This window comes from Enoplosus armatus, chromosome 7 (assembly GCF_043641665.1).
Source record: "Enoplosus armatus isolate fEnoArm2 chromosome 7, fEnoArm2.hap1, whole genome shotgun sequence".
Lineage (NCBI taxonomy): Eukaryota > Metazoa > Chordata > Actinopteri > Centrarchiformes > Enoplosidae > Enoplosus > Enoplosus armatus.
The window spans coordinates 25596420-25614638 of record NC_092186.1 but is presented as its reverse complement, the minus strand read 5'-3'; the positions used below and the strand labels follow the sequence as shown (position 1 = coordinate 25614638).

The following is an 18219-nucleotide window of genomic DNA, read 5'->3' as shown; positions in this document are numbered from 1 at the left end:
CCTCCTGGCAGACGAGTAATAACTCACATGGCCTCTAGAGGTCTTTGTTCAGATGTATGTCTGCACTTAATGGACAAATTACTGACGTGGTCTTTTTTAATCCACAAAAGAAGTTTATCATTTTAAAATACAGTTGCAATGAAAACCTTTGGACGGCATAAAAACCCTTGCGAAAACCACGCAGTCTGATTGTGAGCTGTAGCCACCAGCCGGGTCCCAAGAATAGCTTCCAGGAGTCTATTTGTGTGTTTGCACCCTTTAGTGAATTGATTTTTCCAGCCTCAGCATGTGGTAGAGACCATGGTAGCGTTGGGCAATATGACTGTATATGTCACGGATGCAAGCTTTTTTCACGTCAATTTGGGCCACTTGTGTGTACGGGTGACGCACAAACCTCCTCATACAGTGTATTTCTGTCGTGCTCGCGACTGCATTGGTTGTTAACTCTGGTCTTGCCGGCCCATGGATGTATTATAAAGCCTTGTTTATGCACGTGTGAGCAGGCCTCTGTAGATGTCGGGGCGTAAAATAAAAAACGAGTGGAAGATCGTCATAAACCAACACGGCTGCACCCTGCACTAGAGCTTGTTGTTGCTGAGGAAGAATTCATCTGTTTTTATCTATTAAATGTGGTGGCGGTCTCTCTCTGTGAGTTCAGAATCATGTGGCTGTCCCTGTGGTCTCTCGTGGAGGGGGTCGTAGAGGTGCTTGAAAGGACGTACCAACTGTGGCCAGTCTAGTTCCACAGGCGTCCGTGTTGAAATGTCATGGACAGTTACAAAAATGAAGAGGTGCACGACCAAGCGCGCCGCGACAACAACTTGTGGAGCCCTTGGCATGGCGCGATGACGTCATTTTGGGAGCACTGACCCTCGTGCCAGAGACACTACGGCTTTAGAACTTGATGAATCTTATAACACATCCATGTGCTGGGGCTGACACAGCAGTTTGAGCGGTGAGTGGCGAGATCACCTGAGTTAACTTAAGGACATTTGCTTTTTTTCTGTTGGCTGACTGTTTTATATGGTTTTAACATCATTCGCTCAGTAGGTTATGTCATGTATTTTACGAACACTAGCCTCCTCTTCAAAAACTATGCAAGCGTGATGACACGTGGACACGTGGCTATCTGTCTGTTTCAGTCCCGCCCCCACTGGCTCTAGATGAACATGTGTGTCTGTGTGAGAGGTTGCGTCCTGCCGAGTAGAGATGGCAAAACACATTAAGAATTGCACTGATTGCACAGACGGGTTGTCCTCATTTGGCGGGCTATTGTGCAGTAAGCATTAAAAAGTCAACTGAACGTTCTGCAGTAATATATATATGATCATGGAACAATCCCATTGGCTTTTAGTCGAGGGAACCAGGGCGATGCTAACTTCAGGATTTGCCTATAAAAACACGTCATCCCTGCAGCACTCTATATGGGCTATACTGGCCATACTGGGGCATGCCCCAGAACCACCAGCCCCGCCTCCACTAGCTACTTTTCCCACTGGCTGGCTACTCCATATCCTTGTGGAAAGCCCACAGGCCTTTGTAACATGGTCATTTGATATTACGCTGTCATATTTTCTTTGGACTTCGGGTAGCTCTCTCTTTTATTATGCCATACTGTCCATACTACAGTAGCTCTCCCTGTTATATCTAATGTGGGCAATGTTGGAAATCTCTGAGCAGGACTGTTCTACGGCAGTATTCATTTACAGACATTTTTGCATCAATGTGATGAAGTACCTCGATTTTTCAGGTATTAAATTCAATGGATTAGCCCAAAACAGACATCAGCATCTGGTTATGTCATCTAGCAGTGGTCTCTCAATTGAATTTCCAAGAAATGTACATTATCACAACATCACAATATAAAATTACATGTCCCATGATAAAAGCTTTTTATCCATACTGTACACCCCTAAGCACTAGCCTCCATTTCATATCAATAGCAATGCTAATGCTAGCGTCTTAGGATCACATTTCCCATGATCCCCTACCAATCCCCGCACCGATGGATCTATTTTTTATTTTTCCTGTAATGATACTACTGTCTCAAATGAATGTGGCAACTGTAAGTAAAGTATCAAAGAGGATACACCGACACCTCGGTCACCTTTGTAGTGGATCGTCTCTGCAGTTTAAGAGACTCTGCGTATTCACGTGTGGTCCGTCTGTTGACTTCTTTCATGCTGTGAAGTGAAGCTGTTCTCTGTGTTTGAGTGACAGCAGTTGCCGATATGTGTGCAAAAAAAGGGGGGGGGGGGGCGCCGTGATTTCCTCTGAGTTCAGTCCACGAGTTCCTGTTTGATTCGGATAAGGGTGGTGGGCCGTGGGCTGCCTCGGCCCTCCCTCCGTAGAATGTATTCACTGAACTGGGAAGAGTCCACTCCACCGCCACATGAGCCGGTGATCCAGAACCCTCTCTGCTGTAACCGCTCCAACACCTGCAGCAACACAAGAGTGAGAGTACGTCACTATGCGTAGATTTTGATTTTGATGCCCTCCGCTGGTAGACACTGAGGCACTGCCACTTCCTGAGTCACACTTGTTTAGAGGAGAAAGAAAAAGTTAGTCGTTCTGCTGCATTTTCAAACATCAGAGCGCCGCAGACGGATGAGGGGATGACCAAAGGAACAAAGGACTGGAGTACATTCGAATAAATGACGTCAGCATTACCCACCTTTGTTTTATACTCAAACAATAAATGATTGCCCCTCATCTCCCGCTGTATACATGGCCTAAGTAGAGATAAATGTCTTTGTCACGGAAAATAAATTAAAATGCCTCTTTCAGTTGCTGAGAACCTTGCAGACTGTGTTTTTATTTCAAGACGATTTCAGATTGTGGTCGTGTTTTCCGTATTTGGTCGTGTTTTCCATATTTGGTCGTGTTTTCCGTATTTGGTCGTGTTTTCCATATTTGGTCATGTTTTCCGTATTTGGCCGTGTTTTCCGCATTTGGTCGTGTTTTCCGTATTTGGTTGTGTTTTCCGTATTTGGTCGTGTTTTCTGTATTTGGTTGTGTTTTCCATATTTCGAACGCGCTGCAACGTAATCCTTGCGGGTAACTGCGTCGTGAAAAGTACGTTCACTAAAAATGCTCATTTCTGCCGGTGACAGGCTCGGATTGTTATCCTAGATGTCTGACCTTATTATGGAAAGGATCCCTACAGACATAGACTCCTTTGTTAAAGAGCAAGATCACTTTGTGTTTAACCAGAAGCAGGAGTCTCGCTCAAGGAGTCTCAAGTCTTGCTCGGAAATGTTGCGAGAGGTGAGTTGCTGCAGGAAGACGACAGCGTCTCTGCAGCCGCCAGCTGAGGCATTCTGTTGGGCCAATTCCAAATCTTTTGGTAAATATTACTCATTTAGACACCCAATTTTGTAAAAAAATAAAAATAAAAATAAGGCCCAGATTTAAACCATCACCTTTCACCATTACAAGCACAATGGTATGTGACTATATATATAACGGATAGTTTAGAATGTTACGTGTGATCCATGAGAAGAATTAATAACTGATTCATTGTGTACACTTTTGATTAACCTGGTGTATTCTGCGCTTCTTTTATGTGCATGTTTGAAATGTGGGGTAAAATCCTCCATCTCACACTCGGCCTCTCTGGCCCGAAACATGGTCTTCTTCAGAAGTAGTCCATTAGTCTCTCCCTCCCTCCCTTTGTTACTGAAGTGAACATGTTGACATTATCTCAGTTTGCCCTCAGGAGTCCTCTGTTCCTCTATACTGCGTTTCTGTCTGACTGAGATGTCCCCTGAGACAAAGACAGACAGACATACAGTGATAAAATGTGTCAGCCGTCCATTTATCTCTACAGACACACGGACAGTTGCGGGCTGATTTTCAACATTTTCAGTATATTACAAGGACTCTTTAACTGAATATTGACTCTTGCTGATAATTCAAGAGAAAAACACGTTCCCCATCAAGCTGATCTCACAAAAAATATATGCAAATATGAACTGCAAATGAAAATGCTACTTGAATGAAACTTGAATGCTTGAACAGGACCGAAACACCCGTTGGACAAAGTGGGGTTAACTATTGAAACCATACCGTTTTTATGGGAATGTATTTCGAGAGAGTAGTTTGCATGTTTTAATTGATGTTTATAGAGCCAGATGTTGTTTGGAGCAGACAGCTAGTGGCCATTAGTGATACTGCATCTGAAGACGCCTGCGTTGACCAAATCTACAAGTTCACAGGAGAAAGAAATCCCGGTGGTCCCCACTGGGAGCAGGTCTGATTGTAAAGCCTAGCAGCCTGTCACTGAAGGAGCTGCCCCCCCCCCCCGTGCTGCCAGAGCGTCCCCCTGCATGTGGTGGGACATGTTCTCCCCTCAGGGATGATAGCTTAGCCGTCATTCTCCCTTTTCTCCTTATCTGGGCTGCAAAACTTTAGTGCGTAACAAGTCGAGTGATCTTACAGGCGGAGAAATGTACAGTTTGACCGCCAAGCTCGTAGTTCGTCTCTCCGTCGCCTCAGGTACCTCAGGTGTGTTATGTATGGTAGCAGCCTAGAGCCCACGGGAGTTAACTAAATGATACGAACACGTGTTAATGATTCAAAGTTACGATTCTACTCACACACATCATGTCCTTAAGGTTCCACAGTGTCTAAATTTACAATGTACACAGTGATCATGTTAGTATTACAACTCGACGTTTGTATATTTCATTCAAATATTGTAACTTTAGTGTATCCATACTGTACAACAAACCTTATGAGTACACTGACTCAATAGTAATAATTACATCCTTAGAAAAATGAGGCACGAGTTGACTGTAGTGATTTTGTCTTGTACTTGTATGTCCTTGAGCTAAAAGTATGAGTCCAGGAGCTGTACATTTCTTTGTCTTTCAAACACTGGACTATACAACGTCCTACATGTCTAGAGAGGCGGAGCAAGTTTTAGACAGCTTTGGTGTCGCGGTATGTTTACTTTTTAATAATCTATGTCATGAAAAAGCGACTACATGTACAAAGTTGCAAAGAAATGAAGAAAATATTCATGCAAATATCACCCCCTGGACTATGAAATTGTTGCCCAGCAGACAGAAGGATAGCATTGATCGATGCGGCCTCTCAAACGCTGGCATATGCAGGTTTCTGCCAAAACGTTAGCCCCCAGCGATGTCGCTTTTTGGAGGCACCTGGTTGTCATGACAATGAAAGTATATGTACATGGGAGTAGATTGAATGTGTGAAAGAGTAAAAATAGATGTGTGTGAGAAGTGCAGTATGTATTTTGGCTTCCAGGGCTCCTGATACTTGTTTCTGCTATCATGTAGACCATTGGTTCCAAACCCTTTTCCTAAGGGACCCCTATTTTACCATTTTACCAGTATGCACACTGACAACCCCAACCACCCCCCCAACCCACATTAAATTACAAAAAAGGGGGGGAAAGTAGCGTACTTCTTTTGAAATATCTGTATGTATATTTCAATATATTCATTGCATAAAAAACAAAAACAGCACAGAACAATTAACTGTACTTTCAACCTAAATAGTGAAGTTAATACCTGCAGGAAGTTTGAGTAAAACTAGAAATTTGTATAAAATCCAGAATAAACTATTTCCTGCGGATATCAGACGATGTTTCCTCATAGTTTTAGGAACACAATTCCATGTGCGTATTATGATTTTCTTTTAATTTCACTGTCGTACACACGTTCTAATAGTCCAAGCAGCCTGGCTTTACAATAAATAAATACAGATGTAAACTTTTAAAATAACCCTTAAATTTAGTTGTCTTCTTCACAGAAATGAATCAAATGCATGTATATTATATTTATATATATATATGTAACAATTCTTACACCCTTAAAAATCAAGAGGGCTTCACACACTACATGAAGTTTAGCTCGCATTCAAAGCTGAAATCTGTCGCTGTTTGAATTTAATTCGATTATCGTAATCGTGCGTGTACAGTATAGTGTGCTCTAAGTTGGAAATAAAGGAGAGTAGAAGCGCACACTCGTGACTCAGATTCAATCTTTTTATTTTTACTTTTCCGTAGATCAACATTTCAACACATCTTACCAGCAAATGTGTCCAACTGTTGTAAATCAACCATGTGCAAATTGGTCACTGAAAATGTAATTTATGGAGTTACAGACATGCAGATGATACAACAGTTACAGGAGCCTGTCAGTTTCGAAACCAAGCGGGGGAAAACAACACCGAATTTTAAACCGAGGGATTTTCGGAACAGAGTTGACTTGACGTTCAATTAGACGGCGATTTTGTCTTGTCCCTACTCGTGACTTCAAAGGACGTTATCCATCTCAGGCTTGTGTGTGTGTGTGTGTGTGTGTGTGTGTGTGTGTGTGTGTGTGTGTGTGTGTGTGTTGCTGCTGTATATGTAAGTTTGCTTGATAGACGTGCCCTGAAGGTAACGATATAGCTACGTGTGAAAAGGAAATGGTCAAACTGCAGGAATTCATCTGCTTGGCAACTTTGTGTACCTTTGATTAGCAGCAGCTGGCTTGCTCAGTGAGTGTGGGTGTCGCGCGCAATGCATCCTGGTACATGTAGGCACTGCCCCGGCACGGCTCCGCGGGCAGGAGAACGCCGCTTTCTCTGTCAATATAGCACGCACTGAGGAATTTACCATCGACGCATACAAGTTCTCCCTTTAAAGTATAAATTGTCCATTTTATTCCATCCATTTTATCTACAGACCCCCCCCTTAACTTACAATGTGAATATCTTAGTCTTGGGGATTTTAACATCCATGTTTGTTTCCCCTCTTCCTCCTGGTTTACTTCTGATTTGATCAAACTTTGACATTCTTTTAATCTTACCAAATAAGTCAAGCATCCCAGGACACACTTGACCTGGTGCTCTCCCGTGGCTTCTGTGGGGAAGATGTGAATTGGGTTGATTTTGCTGCCTCTGATCAAGAGAAGTCTCCCTTTGCTTCTCTCTACTAATCAGTGTGCAATCAAAGAACCTCCTATTTTTCGCAGCTGATCGCTAAACAGGGCCGCAATCTCAGAAACCTCTTTAAAACCATAAACTCCGTGATTAGCCCCCGCTTAGCCAGACAGCTGAGTCCTCCCCAGAGAGATGTGAAACATTTCGTCAATACTTTCATGACAATAAAAGAGGTGGAGATTCGGCAGCACATTAACAGGGAATTCAGGGAGCTTTATGTTGGCTCCTGTCCACCTTCAACATTGACCCACTTCAGTGGAATCTCTCTGTCAACCCTGGAACGCGCTGTTGCACTTTAAAAACCATTCACCTGCCCTTCAGACTGCATTTCTACTTGATTTTTAAAAGCAGTATTTCAGCCGTTATTAACTGCTGTCTGTCTACTGGCAGTTCCCCCTTCAACTTTAAACATACCCCCTCTTAAAGAAGCCCACTCTGCCAATTTTTATCCAAGATTTTAGAAACAAATGTCTCCACCTAATTGATTTCTTTTCTGAACAACATGTCAGATGTTTTGAGAAATGGTGCTCTGGCTCCCCACACAGCACCGAGACTGCCACCAGAGGTCGCCTATGACTTGCTGCAGATTCTCCTTGATCTCAGCTCAGCCACATTACGCCAAACCGCTGTAACAATGTTAGCCACGAGCCGAATATTTAATTTACGGCACCAGTGGCTACTTACCGTTGATGTAGTTCCAGGGGAAGCACTGCTGCTGATGATGCTGCTCCGTCCGTTAGCTTGTGTTAACTCTTAGTAGAGCTAAAGTGCTGCCAGTCACTCGTTAGATGGAAAGTCGTGAAAAACGTAGGCACGCCTGTTTCCGCTTAATTTAATCACAGTGACATTTACGGCTCCATTGCACCCTGCCATCGCGCACTCTCACTCGTTCTTCGGCTCAGGGGGTGCGTGCAGAACCTGGCTCTTACGCGCAAGTGCGCATGCGCCGTGCGGAAGCGGGATTTTGGATTCACTCGTCGTGAGACGTTCGAACAGTTCTTTCGTGAATCTAACATCACTACACGATACCTCAGAGGGGCTCGACAGTGCGACCAGCGTCCCGGAACCACCTCCACTCAGCTCTGCCCTCCCTCTCTTCTGCCAGCCTGGCACCATTGCTCACTTCTCTTAAGCCAGAGAGCCACCTGGATGCTGTCTCCGCCCACCTGCAGATGTCTGTGACCAATTTCTTGCGGGCTGGACCTCTGACCCCGAGAAGCGTTTTTTTCCCAGCTGGGAGTGTTTGAGAGCGCTTCGGAGGCGCAGTGTTTTCTCAGCTGAGACGCTTCGGTTGCTACGATACAGAATATCCGCAGAAGTATGTGTTGCAAGTAGCCTACCTAATTACGCTGACAGTTTGTGTTATCAACAAATACTGAATGTAAAAATGTCAGCATGAGGTAGAGTACTTGCTCTGGATGAAGGGAAGGCTGAAACACGTAGGGAGAGGGGAGGGACCCGCCGGTCTATGTGGTTTTTGTGAATTTGTGGGCGAGGAAAAATCTCAGTTGGGTCTTTGTGGTATTTGTCCCGCCCCTCCTCCAATGTGATTGGACAGCTGGGTAAACAGTGACGGTGATGAGTGCAGCGTTTTGCCCGAAGTTGACTGCATGACTACATTGGAATGAATATATTGTGGTCTTTAATTTTGCCTTTATAAATGCTGGCGTGACCGAGCTTTGGGTTTTTTTTTAATTTGCTTGAGATGTGTGCTAACCATGTCCGAAACCTTAGTCCCTAGCGTAGCCCGATGAGTGTGTTTTGTACCTGGACAGAGTTGAGGTGGCAGTAGCCGTTGAGTGGGAAGCGAATGATGTGTGTGGAGTCCTGGCTCCAGCTGGTGTTCAGGGAATTGGACACGACGTCTCTGACCTCGGGAAAAACCTCCTCGACCACGGCCCGGGGCGCGCTCATGCTGATCCTCTCACCGAGCTCCGGCGCCACATGAATCACCACGCACTCGCACTCCAGACGCACACCCCCGCAGTCCCGCTCAGTCCTCCAGCGCTCGAGCTCGGCCTGCAGAGGAGCCAGTTGGAAGAAGCTGGCCTCTTCATACAGCAGGGAGTATTCCTGCAGACACACACACACACACACACACACACACATACACACACACACACACACACAGAAAACAGACGCCATACACGTGAAGACAAGCTCAGAGAAATACACGCATGCAAGCACAATCCCCAAAACATACAGACATACATTAACATAAACACACAGAGCGTTGATACAGTCATGAGTAAATGTGATTGGTTCACATGTGTCATGTTTATTTAAAATAATCACCACAATTTGTCACCATTTGTCACACAGATACATTTGACAGACAATTTGTTTGATTATTATTTCAACATATTGATCATTTGAGGGGGATTGAAGTTTTCAGCATGCATGTCCTGTATGTACTGCATTCATCGATAATATGTAGTAGGCGGTTTCTAATACAGCCAGTGACTTCTTGGATGTTTTTGTCAGATATTGCGCGGATCCCTCCGACTAGAATCACCTTGCGCGTCGTCTGAGATCACTTGTGTCAAAAAGCAATTCTGAGATTTTTGAAAGTCTTGTAGCCCGCACCGGCTTTTAAGTGAATTCAATAAGGTCGAATGGTTTGAAAAGCATATCGTGGTCGTTGCAAACACGCTAACCGTGCTGATCAAAATGTGAAAAACATCTATTCCAGCGAGTCCAGCATTACACGACATGGTGGCATAAATATTTCTGGACAAGGTTGAAGGGAGATAGAATGGTCACCACAAGAGATACATTCACTCCCACTCTGAGGCATACAGCATAATACGTGTCGAGCCAAAGAATGGTAACACTGCTGCCCGCTCACATTTGTGTTTGGGCCCAAGACAAAGTCACATAAATGTTGACGTTAATGCTTGGCAACAAAAACAAAAGCCATCAGATTCATTTGATTGAAAAAAAAAATTTGTTGTTTTTTTTAAAAAATCTGGCTTTTCTGAGTGCAGTTTGGTTAAGTTGAAATATGTATAAATGGTAGTGTGCATCGTAACACACATAATAATAATAATAACAAATTATGATTAATAGAAGCAGTAATGAAGTACATGACAAATATTTGAATAACAGACTAAAATAGTGCAGAAAAAGTGCATTTTAATTGTATAAGGGATAATTATAATATGTAGTTAATTATTATTATATTATAATCATGGTCACTACATACTAAGTTAACACATATTGAATGTATTAGCTATATGGAACGTCGTTACAGTAAAGAAAATATGTGACTGACAGTACAACATTGTGAGTGTCATACAGGTAACTGTAACACTAAGCAGTTCTCAGGATAGCTTCTGTAAGTGGTCTGAAGGCTCAAGTGTCTCTGGACAAGTTAAAATCCTTCCTCTGACAGTCTTATTGGTTTGCCTGTGATTAGGGGACTGGTCAGACACGCTGCAGTGAAAAACTGTGGTAGTACCTGATCAAAGCTCTAGACAGACACTCACTTTGAAGTCATCAGGGATGAGGAGCTTTGCGGTCCGGAGGAAGTTGAGTATATAGCGGAACATGGGGCCGTCTCGATCGATGAAGTAGTGCTGCTTTAGACTGTCCAACACGATGGGCTCCGTTCCGTCAAACAGACGGCCGATCCTGACAGAAACAATCAAGGCAAAGACAGAGAGGCCTCTTCATCAAATACCAAGGCGCATGTCGGGGAGACTGTCATGTCTGCTGGCTACAGATGTCCTAAAATGTACCGCAGATTTAGACAGTTTTCTCCATTATTTTAAAAGTATTAGTAGGTAAAGTTAGAGATGCAGCAGCAACCTTTACTTCCGTTTAGAGTCATTAGTCACTGTAATCATTCCTCCTATTTTTGGACAGATATCTGAAGCCTCAAATTGCATTGTTACATAGAACTATGGACTGAGGAACATCTCGATCATAGGTCATAAGCCCCGCCCCCCTCCATGTCAGTGGATGGGACATGGGCCAAACTAAAAAGAAAATCAAAGTACACATTAAATACTGTCACTTCAGGTAGTTCTTATCACGCTGATGTTTGTTCAAGTGTTCATTTTTCTGATAAGTTTGGTTTTACTTCGTTATTTGATGCTATAAAAACAGGGTGAGACGCCACGATTGACAGCTGAGATCGACTGTGGTGTGCTCGCGATTGGGTGTATGGGCGGGACCTCGTTACTCCACCCTCGGATCATTTGGCCCCTGTGTGCGGCTGTATCATATACCCCCAATCACAGGTGGAATGGCACATAGTGGCAATCCGAGTCTTTGATGCCCACCGCTGTTATTGTTGGTCGCTAAAGTTAGCCAAATTAGCATAGTTGTATCTTTGTAGCGTAGCGTAAGTTAAAACTATACCTAACGTTACCCGTTTGTGTTTATATATTTCAGAGAACTCACAAAGGATCTTACCGTGACTCAGGGTACTTGGTGAGGGTGGCCAGGCTGCTGGTGTACATGTGTCCTCCTACATCGATGTGGACAGGTGCGTTGGTTTTGGTGAGCTTGGCTGGGGTGGGAATGCCGGCGGAGCCCAGAGGAGACACAGGAGACACAGAGACCAGCTGTTGACTCGACATACTGCTGCTTCTGCCGCGGCTGTCCTGGGACACAAAACGCACACACACACACACACACACACATACAGTAGTGGTAATACCAGTATAAAAGCAATCGAGGTATTATTGGTAGCAGTGGCAATGGAAATAGCAGCAATAGTGTGGTTGTCAGATGTCAACATGGGGCAGTCCGATGGGGGGTTTACGTCCACTGGTGGATGTAGGAATAATGAGGGGAGAAAGAGGAGGAAGTCAGGTGACACCTAGGGAGGAGGTCTGGGTAGATGAAGGAGTCAACAAAACATCACACTTCAACAAGAGAGACCATTGTTCCTTTTCCGTTGACAGTCAACATTGGGGTTTTCTTTTTTTAAAGCATGACCACGATTGTCCCATAACCTCAACCACGTGTTAATTGTTGTCACTATGTCGACGAAGGTCCAGTAACCCTAACAAAGCAGTCATTTTAACCCAAACCATGATGGGGTTTTTTTTTTTTGGACTAGTCTTTCTAGCCTCCTTCTCACGAACAAGATGTTGCGCTCTGCGTAGGAGGGTCCTCGCCGCTGACCTCTTAAACCTCGGAGCAGACCGCCGTCTTTTGAAGCTGCACTAATCCCAAATTTGTACATTACCTGTATAAAATGTGAAAAACGTCGCTTATCGTGACAAAACCGCAGACAATGATCACCAATTATCTACAGTCTGTCAGGCAAGTGTCTCCTCTGCAGCGAGCCAATCACACCGTGGTCCTGTGACACCCTGTGAGATGGCTGAGCGGGCCTGACCCACTGGGTGAAGTTTTAGAGAAGTGCTGATGATTTCGAATCACAGCTGCCAAGGCAGCCTCGGGACTGACATATAATGCCAGAAGCCTTACAGGAAGCAAAGAAATACAAGGACAGCCTGTCAGGCACATAGATATGACTCTGCTCCGTCGGAGCACCAGCTATTCCAGTTTGCCCCGCGGGCTACTTTACAATGCCAGGTGCCTGGCAAGAAGCGAAGCATTAAGCTCGGAAAGAAGACAAATTGGCAGCCTGGTAGGAGGCCAGTGCCCGACGGGCTGGGAACAAAGGTCCCCTGGGCTCTCACTCGGCTCTCTTCTAGATTGTCGCGCTGTTTTCTTTCATTCGGCTCCAGACCGCTCTCTTCTTGTCTTCTGTTCAGTTCAAAAGTAAAGCAAGGTCAGATCTCAAGTCCGAGCGACTTGATGTTTCAAATGTCTGGCTGCGTGAGGACGGTTCTAATCTCCTTCCCACCTAGCACAGCCAGGGATTACTCGGCGAGTCCCACTATATTGTCTCATTACTGTGTGTATTTGAGGAGCGTTTTTAGGACAATAATTTTTTTTTTTCCCCTGGCCTCTTAAGGGTAGCGGAACAAGCTGACCTATCAGCAACATCAATGTTCTTTTGGAGTGGTGTTTGTGTCCATGCGATGAATGAATACTGAACATTCAACTCTCTCTTTAGCTCTGTGTTTGGTCTCCACCGACCGGCTCATTGCGGAGGAAAGGTAGCCTTGGAGACGGTTGCCTGACAGACCGTATTGATGGAACAGCAATCCCACAGGCCGGACAAATATATAACCTAAAATAATAACTCAGGACATATTAAGCCCTCTGTAATGTTTTAGAGCTGCATTCATTCTTTTTTTTTTTCCAGCAGAACAAGGTGTAAACACAGACATTCACATGGAGTCGTGTCTCTGGCCACCTGATGAATAGAAGTCAAATATTCACTCTCCTGTTTAGAGCTAAAACGATGGTGGTTGGTGGTGGAGATCAAAACAGAGCTGTTCGTGTCGGCCTCCCGGGGGAAAGATCCGTCTCTTTAGCTGCTAAATGCTCCGCTACGTTCGCCAGCTAGTGTCAGAGCCCTTTTTTTTTTTTTCTCTCAGAGGTTGACGAGAGCTGCGAGAGTGAACCGAAACACGGTAGCTGAGCGGCATCCAAAACCAAAACAACGAGCCGAAAGAGGCTAAAGCTGGATTTACGGTCGCTGTGGTGCGAGGGTCCGCGCGTCAGCGGGCCAATGCCGAAGGCGTCGCTGGCTTTTTTGCAGCTAGGCGAGGCACCTCTACGAACCCCCCCAGGGACAGCCACGTGCTTCTGAACTCACGGAGAGAGAGAGACACCGCCGCCACATTTAATGGATGAAAACAGACGCATTCCTCCTCAGCAACAACAAGCTCTGGTGCAGGGTGCAGCCGTGTTGGTTTATGATGACCCCCCCCCCCCTACCCCACAGGCGCTTGGGAGAATACTGCAACGGATCGCCCGTTAAGCGTAAACGCCTCTGTGCAATCTCAAGTTCTCTGCAATTCTGTGCGGGTGAGTCACTGCCAGCGAGACGCTTCACATCACACAGTCAGCTGAAGTTACTGTACTCGTGTAAGACTTGTGTGAGCGATCCAAATCCATCCCAAACCAAGTAAAGGGTAAAGGAACACTACACATGGGGGCTTTAAACGTGTTTGAAAAATTGTCGTCATCATCATCATCATCATCACCATCACCAGCACTCAAGGTTCAGGATAACACCAGCTGTGCCAACACTCTGACACTGACTCATTCAAGCAAATGTCATGTCATTTTTTCAAAACTACGGCCAGTTTGCAGCCGGTCCGCTTCCTGCCTCCACGCCGTCATTCCCCGACGCTGTGACGTTTCGCGCGCATTGTGTGCGCGCGGAGAAGCGGCGTGCGGTGCAAAGTGGACACCGTAACAGTTACACTACTTGCGTGAATGTGTTATGATAAACGGGTGCCACGTGTCCTGTGTTACCTGCATGGGCACGGCGACCGGGGACCGGACGGCGGGCGGCGCGTGACTGCTGGACTCCCTGGCTCTCGCGGGCACCGGGTCGCTCTCGCACCGCTCCACGGGCGACTCCGCGCGCGTCCCGGGGCGCACGCACAGCCTCTTGGCGTAAGGAGCCTCCGGGTCCTCCTCGGCTCTGGCTCTGCTCGCCGTTGTTGTGGACGATGATGATGATGATGATGATGATGTGTTTGTAGCTGCTGCTGCCGTTGTTGTTGTTGTCGTCGTCGTCCGCCGCGGCTTCACATCCGCAGCGTCGGCTACCCGGCGGAGGTACGGGATCACGAGCTGGAGGTGAGACTGCGCGTGACCGTTGACCGTTTCCGAGGCAACGTAAAGCGTCGTCGTCGGTCTGGAGCCCGCGGCGCCCACGATGCTGTTGAGCGTTGCTATGGAGACGGCACCGATGCAGTGGTTGGTGTAGGTCTTGGAGAGCTTGGCAGCGCGCGACAACATCTGCATCCTCGTGCCCAACAGGTTCTTACCGATGGCTTTGTTCTCGTACCACGTCACGTCGCTCGCGCAGCAGTGGTCCCGGGGCCGCTGGAAGAACGCCCTGCAGAGCGGGTTCCGTTTCGACACGTACCGGACGAAGCTGGCGTACGGACACTGATCCGTGTCCGTCTCGTACATCCGCGGCAGGGTGTCTTCGTCTGCGTCCGGGCGCTTCTTGGTCCAGGCGGCGGAGCGAGACTTGTGGTACGGTCCGAGAGCTTTAAAATAGACAAACTTTCTCCCGTCCTCGTCCACGGCCAGGCCGAAGGAGTCCTCCTCCAGCTCCCGCTGGTTCTCCCGGCCCCTGGTGCAGAAATACATACAGGTCTCGAACCAGACTTTGTTGAGCAGCCCGAACGGCGTGTCGGTGTTGAACACGGAGGACTCGTACAGTTTCCGCAGGTCCGAACGCGTGATGGCTTGTTTCTGCACCACGGGACCGGCGCCTTGCTCCTCCAGCCTCCGTATGACTGCGGCCAGGGTCAGGTTGGCGCTGCGCAGCTCCGGGTCCTTGGTGAGGTCCAAGGTTCGGCAGTAGGGCGGCTCGTTCAGGTACCGGTTCAGTGAGCTCCGGATGCTGATGAGGGACGACTTGCTGTACAACTGGCCACTTTTGGAGCGCGCCTCCGCGTAAAAGGAGCGCAGCACCGCGCAGAGCGCCTCCTTGTCCAGAGTTTCAAAGTCTGGACTTTGGGCTTTCTCGTTGAGGTACTCCCTGAAGATCCTCACCGCATACCGGGTGGCCAGGCGGGTGTTCTCGCTCAGCTTGTTCCGCTCTGACCGCTGAAGATCTCCCTCCAGGTGAGACTCCAGCCCAGCGGGGATGCCGCTGCTGAAGCGGTCCGCCTCCTCCTCCTCCTCCTCCTCCTCCTCTACTCGCTCCATACTCCGCATAACGACCGCTGGTGTCTCCACGGCGGAACCGCTGGAGTCCAGCACTGTGTTTCCTGACTCCCACTCCAGCTCCACACCATCTCTGTCGGACTCCTCGTCCTCCTCCTCCTCCTCCTCCTCCTCGTCCTCCTCCTCCTCCCCGGTGATCTGGACCTCCTGGATCTCGTCTTCATCTTCCTCCTCATTGTCCCCATCCCTGCTTCTCTCGGGGCAGCTCATCTGCTCCTGCTCCGTGTCTCCGCTGGCAGGCATTCTCGCCATATTGCGGTCTGTGAAGCAGTCCTCCGGCAGCGCGCATGCGCTATATTGGACCGCAGCGCTGAAAGCCTTTTGTGTTTAAGTGACCTTCAGCCGCGCACGCGCTTGTTTTAAGGTACAGGGAGCGAGCGCAGCGGGAGGGTAAATTTGGAAGCGCGCTCCCTGACAAAAAGGCTGCAGTATTGGACCGCATATTGGACCAGCAGCGGGAGCACTGTGATGGTGGTGGATAACAGGACTGCACCAGTGTGACCTCCAGAAGCATCACCAGCCGAGCACACACCACTGTTCTGACTTCACATCAGTTTGATGAGATTATAAATGTATGATTACATTTTTTGGGCCATTTAGGAGAAAGACACAGGGAGGACATGCAGTCATTATTGCACCGAGAATATCAGATCATATGCATGGTGTTGGCTCTTGTGTGTGTGTGTGTGTGTGTGTGTGTCTGTGTGAGTGTACACGCTGTTTGTGTATTCAGAATAGGACTTAATAACTACATAAATAGTGCTAGAGTACACACACACATAAACAGTTAAAAGAGCTGTCCACATGCGCACGTTTCATAACCGCCAAAACAGGCAAATAAGAGGAAAAAGGCGCATTCTTTGCACATGAACGTCCCATGCGAGGTTATGAACATGAAATGCATATCAATGCCATGTGAGGTCAGAGGTTCTCAACCTTGGGATTTTGACCCCGCATGGCCTACCAACGGGGCAAAGCAGGCCTCAGACCCCCAGGGCCCCCACTGCACCGCTAAAGTCAAAATACATATGTAAAGAGGTAATGTATTGACAAATAAGTGCATAATAAAGGATTTATTAGCCTTAGTAAGGCATTGTACTCGCTTTAGATCCGGTAGCTGCAAAAAGCATAGTTAACTGTTAATAAGTGCATACTTGACTGCTAATGAATGAATAATAATAAAGTTTTTTCAATCTAGATAAAGCAACACAAAATCTTAGTAAAGGTTTTACAATGACAGACTAGGTTAGAGAAGTTAGCACGGCTCAATAAATGTAACGTAATGCCATTATAAACAATTCTAAGCAATTAATGAGGCTTTTATTAATTCTCCTAAGCGGTTTACAAATTAACATTTCTTATTAGTGCTTATGAAAGTCTCATAATCCGACAATAAACATGTTTATGATGTTAATATTTATATTGTCTTACTAACACATAATAACGTTAATAAGTATCTTATAAGGACTTATACGGGCCTTATTACCTATTAACTAACGCTTCATATACAAGGGCCTTATTATGAAGCATTGTCGTGTGGGGTAGCATGGTGCAGCCCTGTGTTGTGAAATTAAAAATAAATGAACCGTGAATCCTAAAATTTACATTTGCCCAAACAGATTTTGGTTACATTGACTGAAATGATTGACCCCCCCCTTTTATATACCAGTTCATTGGTAGTAGACCCCTTCCCAATCTACCACAGCAGTACAGCGCGCTGTCACATACCGATATTTTTGTTCACATGCATGCATTCGGCCCCTTCTCTGGGCTCTTCTTCTGGAAGACAGTAACATCGATCCTGAGACACCCTTGTCTGAAGCGCGGTTATAGTCGCAGTTATTTTAGCAGCTTCTTAATATAGTATCCCATCATGCTCTATGCCTGCTCCCAGCTAAGAGCACTGGTTCCTCCCTTGGGCAAACATGACCTTGATATACAGTCTGCACCCCCATGTACTGCTCTCATTGCTGTTTGGACTGACTACATCAACTTATCTCGTATTAAACCATTATGTCTGCTGCTACTGATAGGCACAGTGGCAACGGCTTCAAATATCTTGGACTAATTAATTACTGTGTAAGTCAGTTTCGATCAACACGTCACTTCTGTCCATAAAAGATCCCAGCATAGACGCCATGTTATCTATAAACTCTTTATAACCATCTCCCAACAAAAACAAACTCACCAGAATCTCCAAAATCAACCTCCCTACCCCCACTCTGCAAATGACACCCATCAATCCACTCTTCACGTTACTGCCGTCTGGTATATACAGGACCGTCGGATGTTGTGATTTGGTGCTATATGAATTGAATATAAGTACGGGTTGGGATACAGGCAGGGGCCATGAAGGTACATGTGTAAATGTGATCGAGTGTGTGTGTATATTTCTGTGTGGAACATGTACAGGCTGTGAAAACAAACAATAAATCCATATAAGAATGACTATATAGAATGAAAGTGAGGAAAATTGAA

At 46.3% G+C, this 18219-nt stretch overlaps 1 protein-coding gene across 1 annotated transcript; it reads right to left on the bottom strand.

The window, feature by feature from the left end:
• Window positions 1–2279: 2279 nt before the first annotated feature.
• Window positions 2280–15993, bottom strand: LOC139287805 (uncharacterized). Its single transcript, XM_070908981.1, has 5 exons — window positions 14308–15993; window positions 11374–11573; window positions 10443–10587; window positions 8722–9027; window positions 2280–2438 (listed from the first exon to the last, which is right to left on the bottom strand). The coding sequence occupies exons 1-5, from the start codon at window positions 15991–15993 to the stop codon at window positions 2280–2282; spliced, it is 2496 nt and encodes an 831-aa protein (XP_070765082.1).
• Between the last annotated feature and the right edge of the window lie 2226 nt (window positions 15994–18219).

Coding starts and splice junctions, on each gene's coding strand:
- LOC139287805 (XM_070908981.1), bottom strand. CDS start 15,993: ATGGCGAGAATGCCTGCCAGCGGAGACACGGAGCAGGAGCAGATGAGC. Junction 10,588..11,373: donor ACCAAGTACCCTGAGTCACG/GTAAGATCCTTT, acceptor TGTTTCTGTCAG/GATCGGCCGTCTGTTTGACG. Junction 2,439..8,721: donor GCCACCTCAACTCTGTCCAG/GTACAAAACACA, acceptor GTGTTGCTGCAG/GTGTTGGAGCGGTTACAGCA.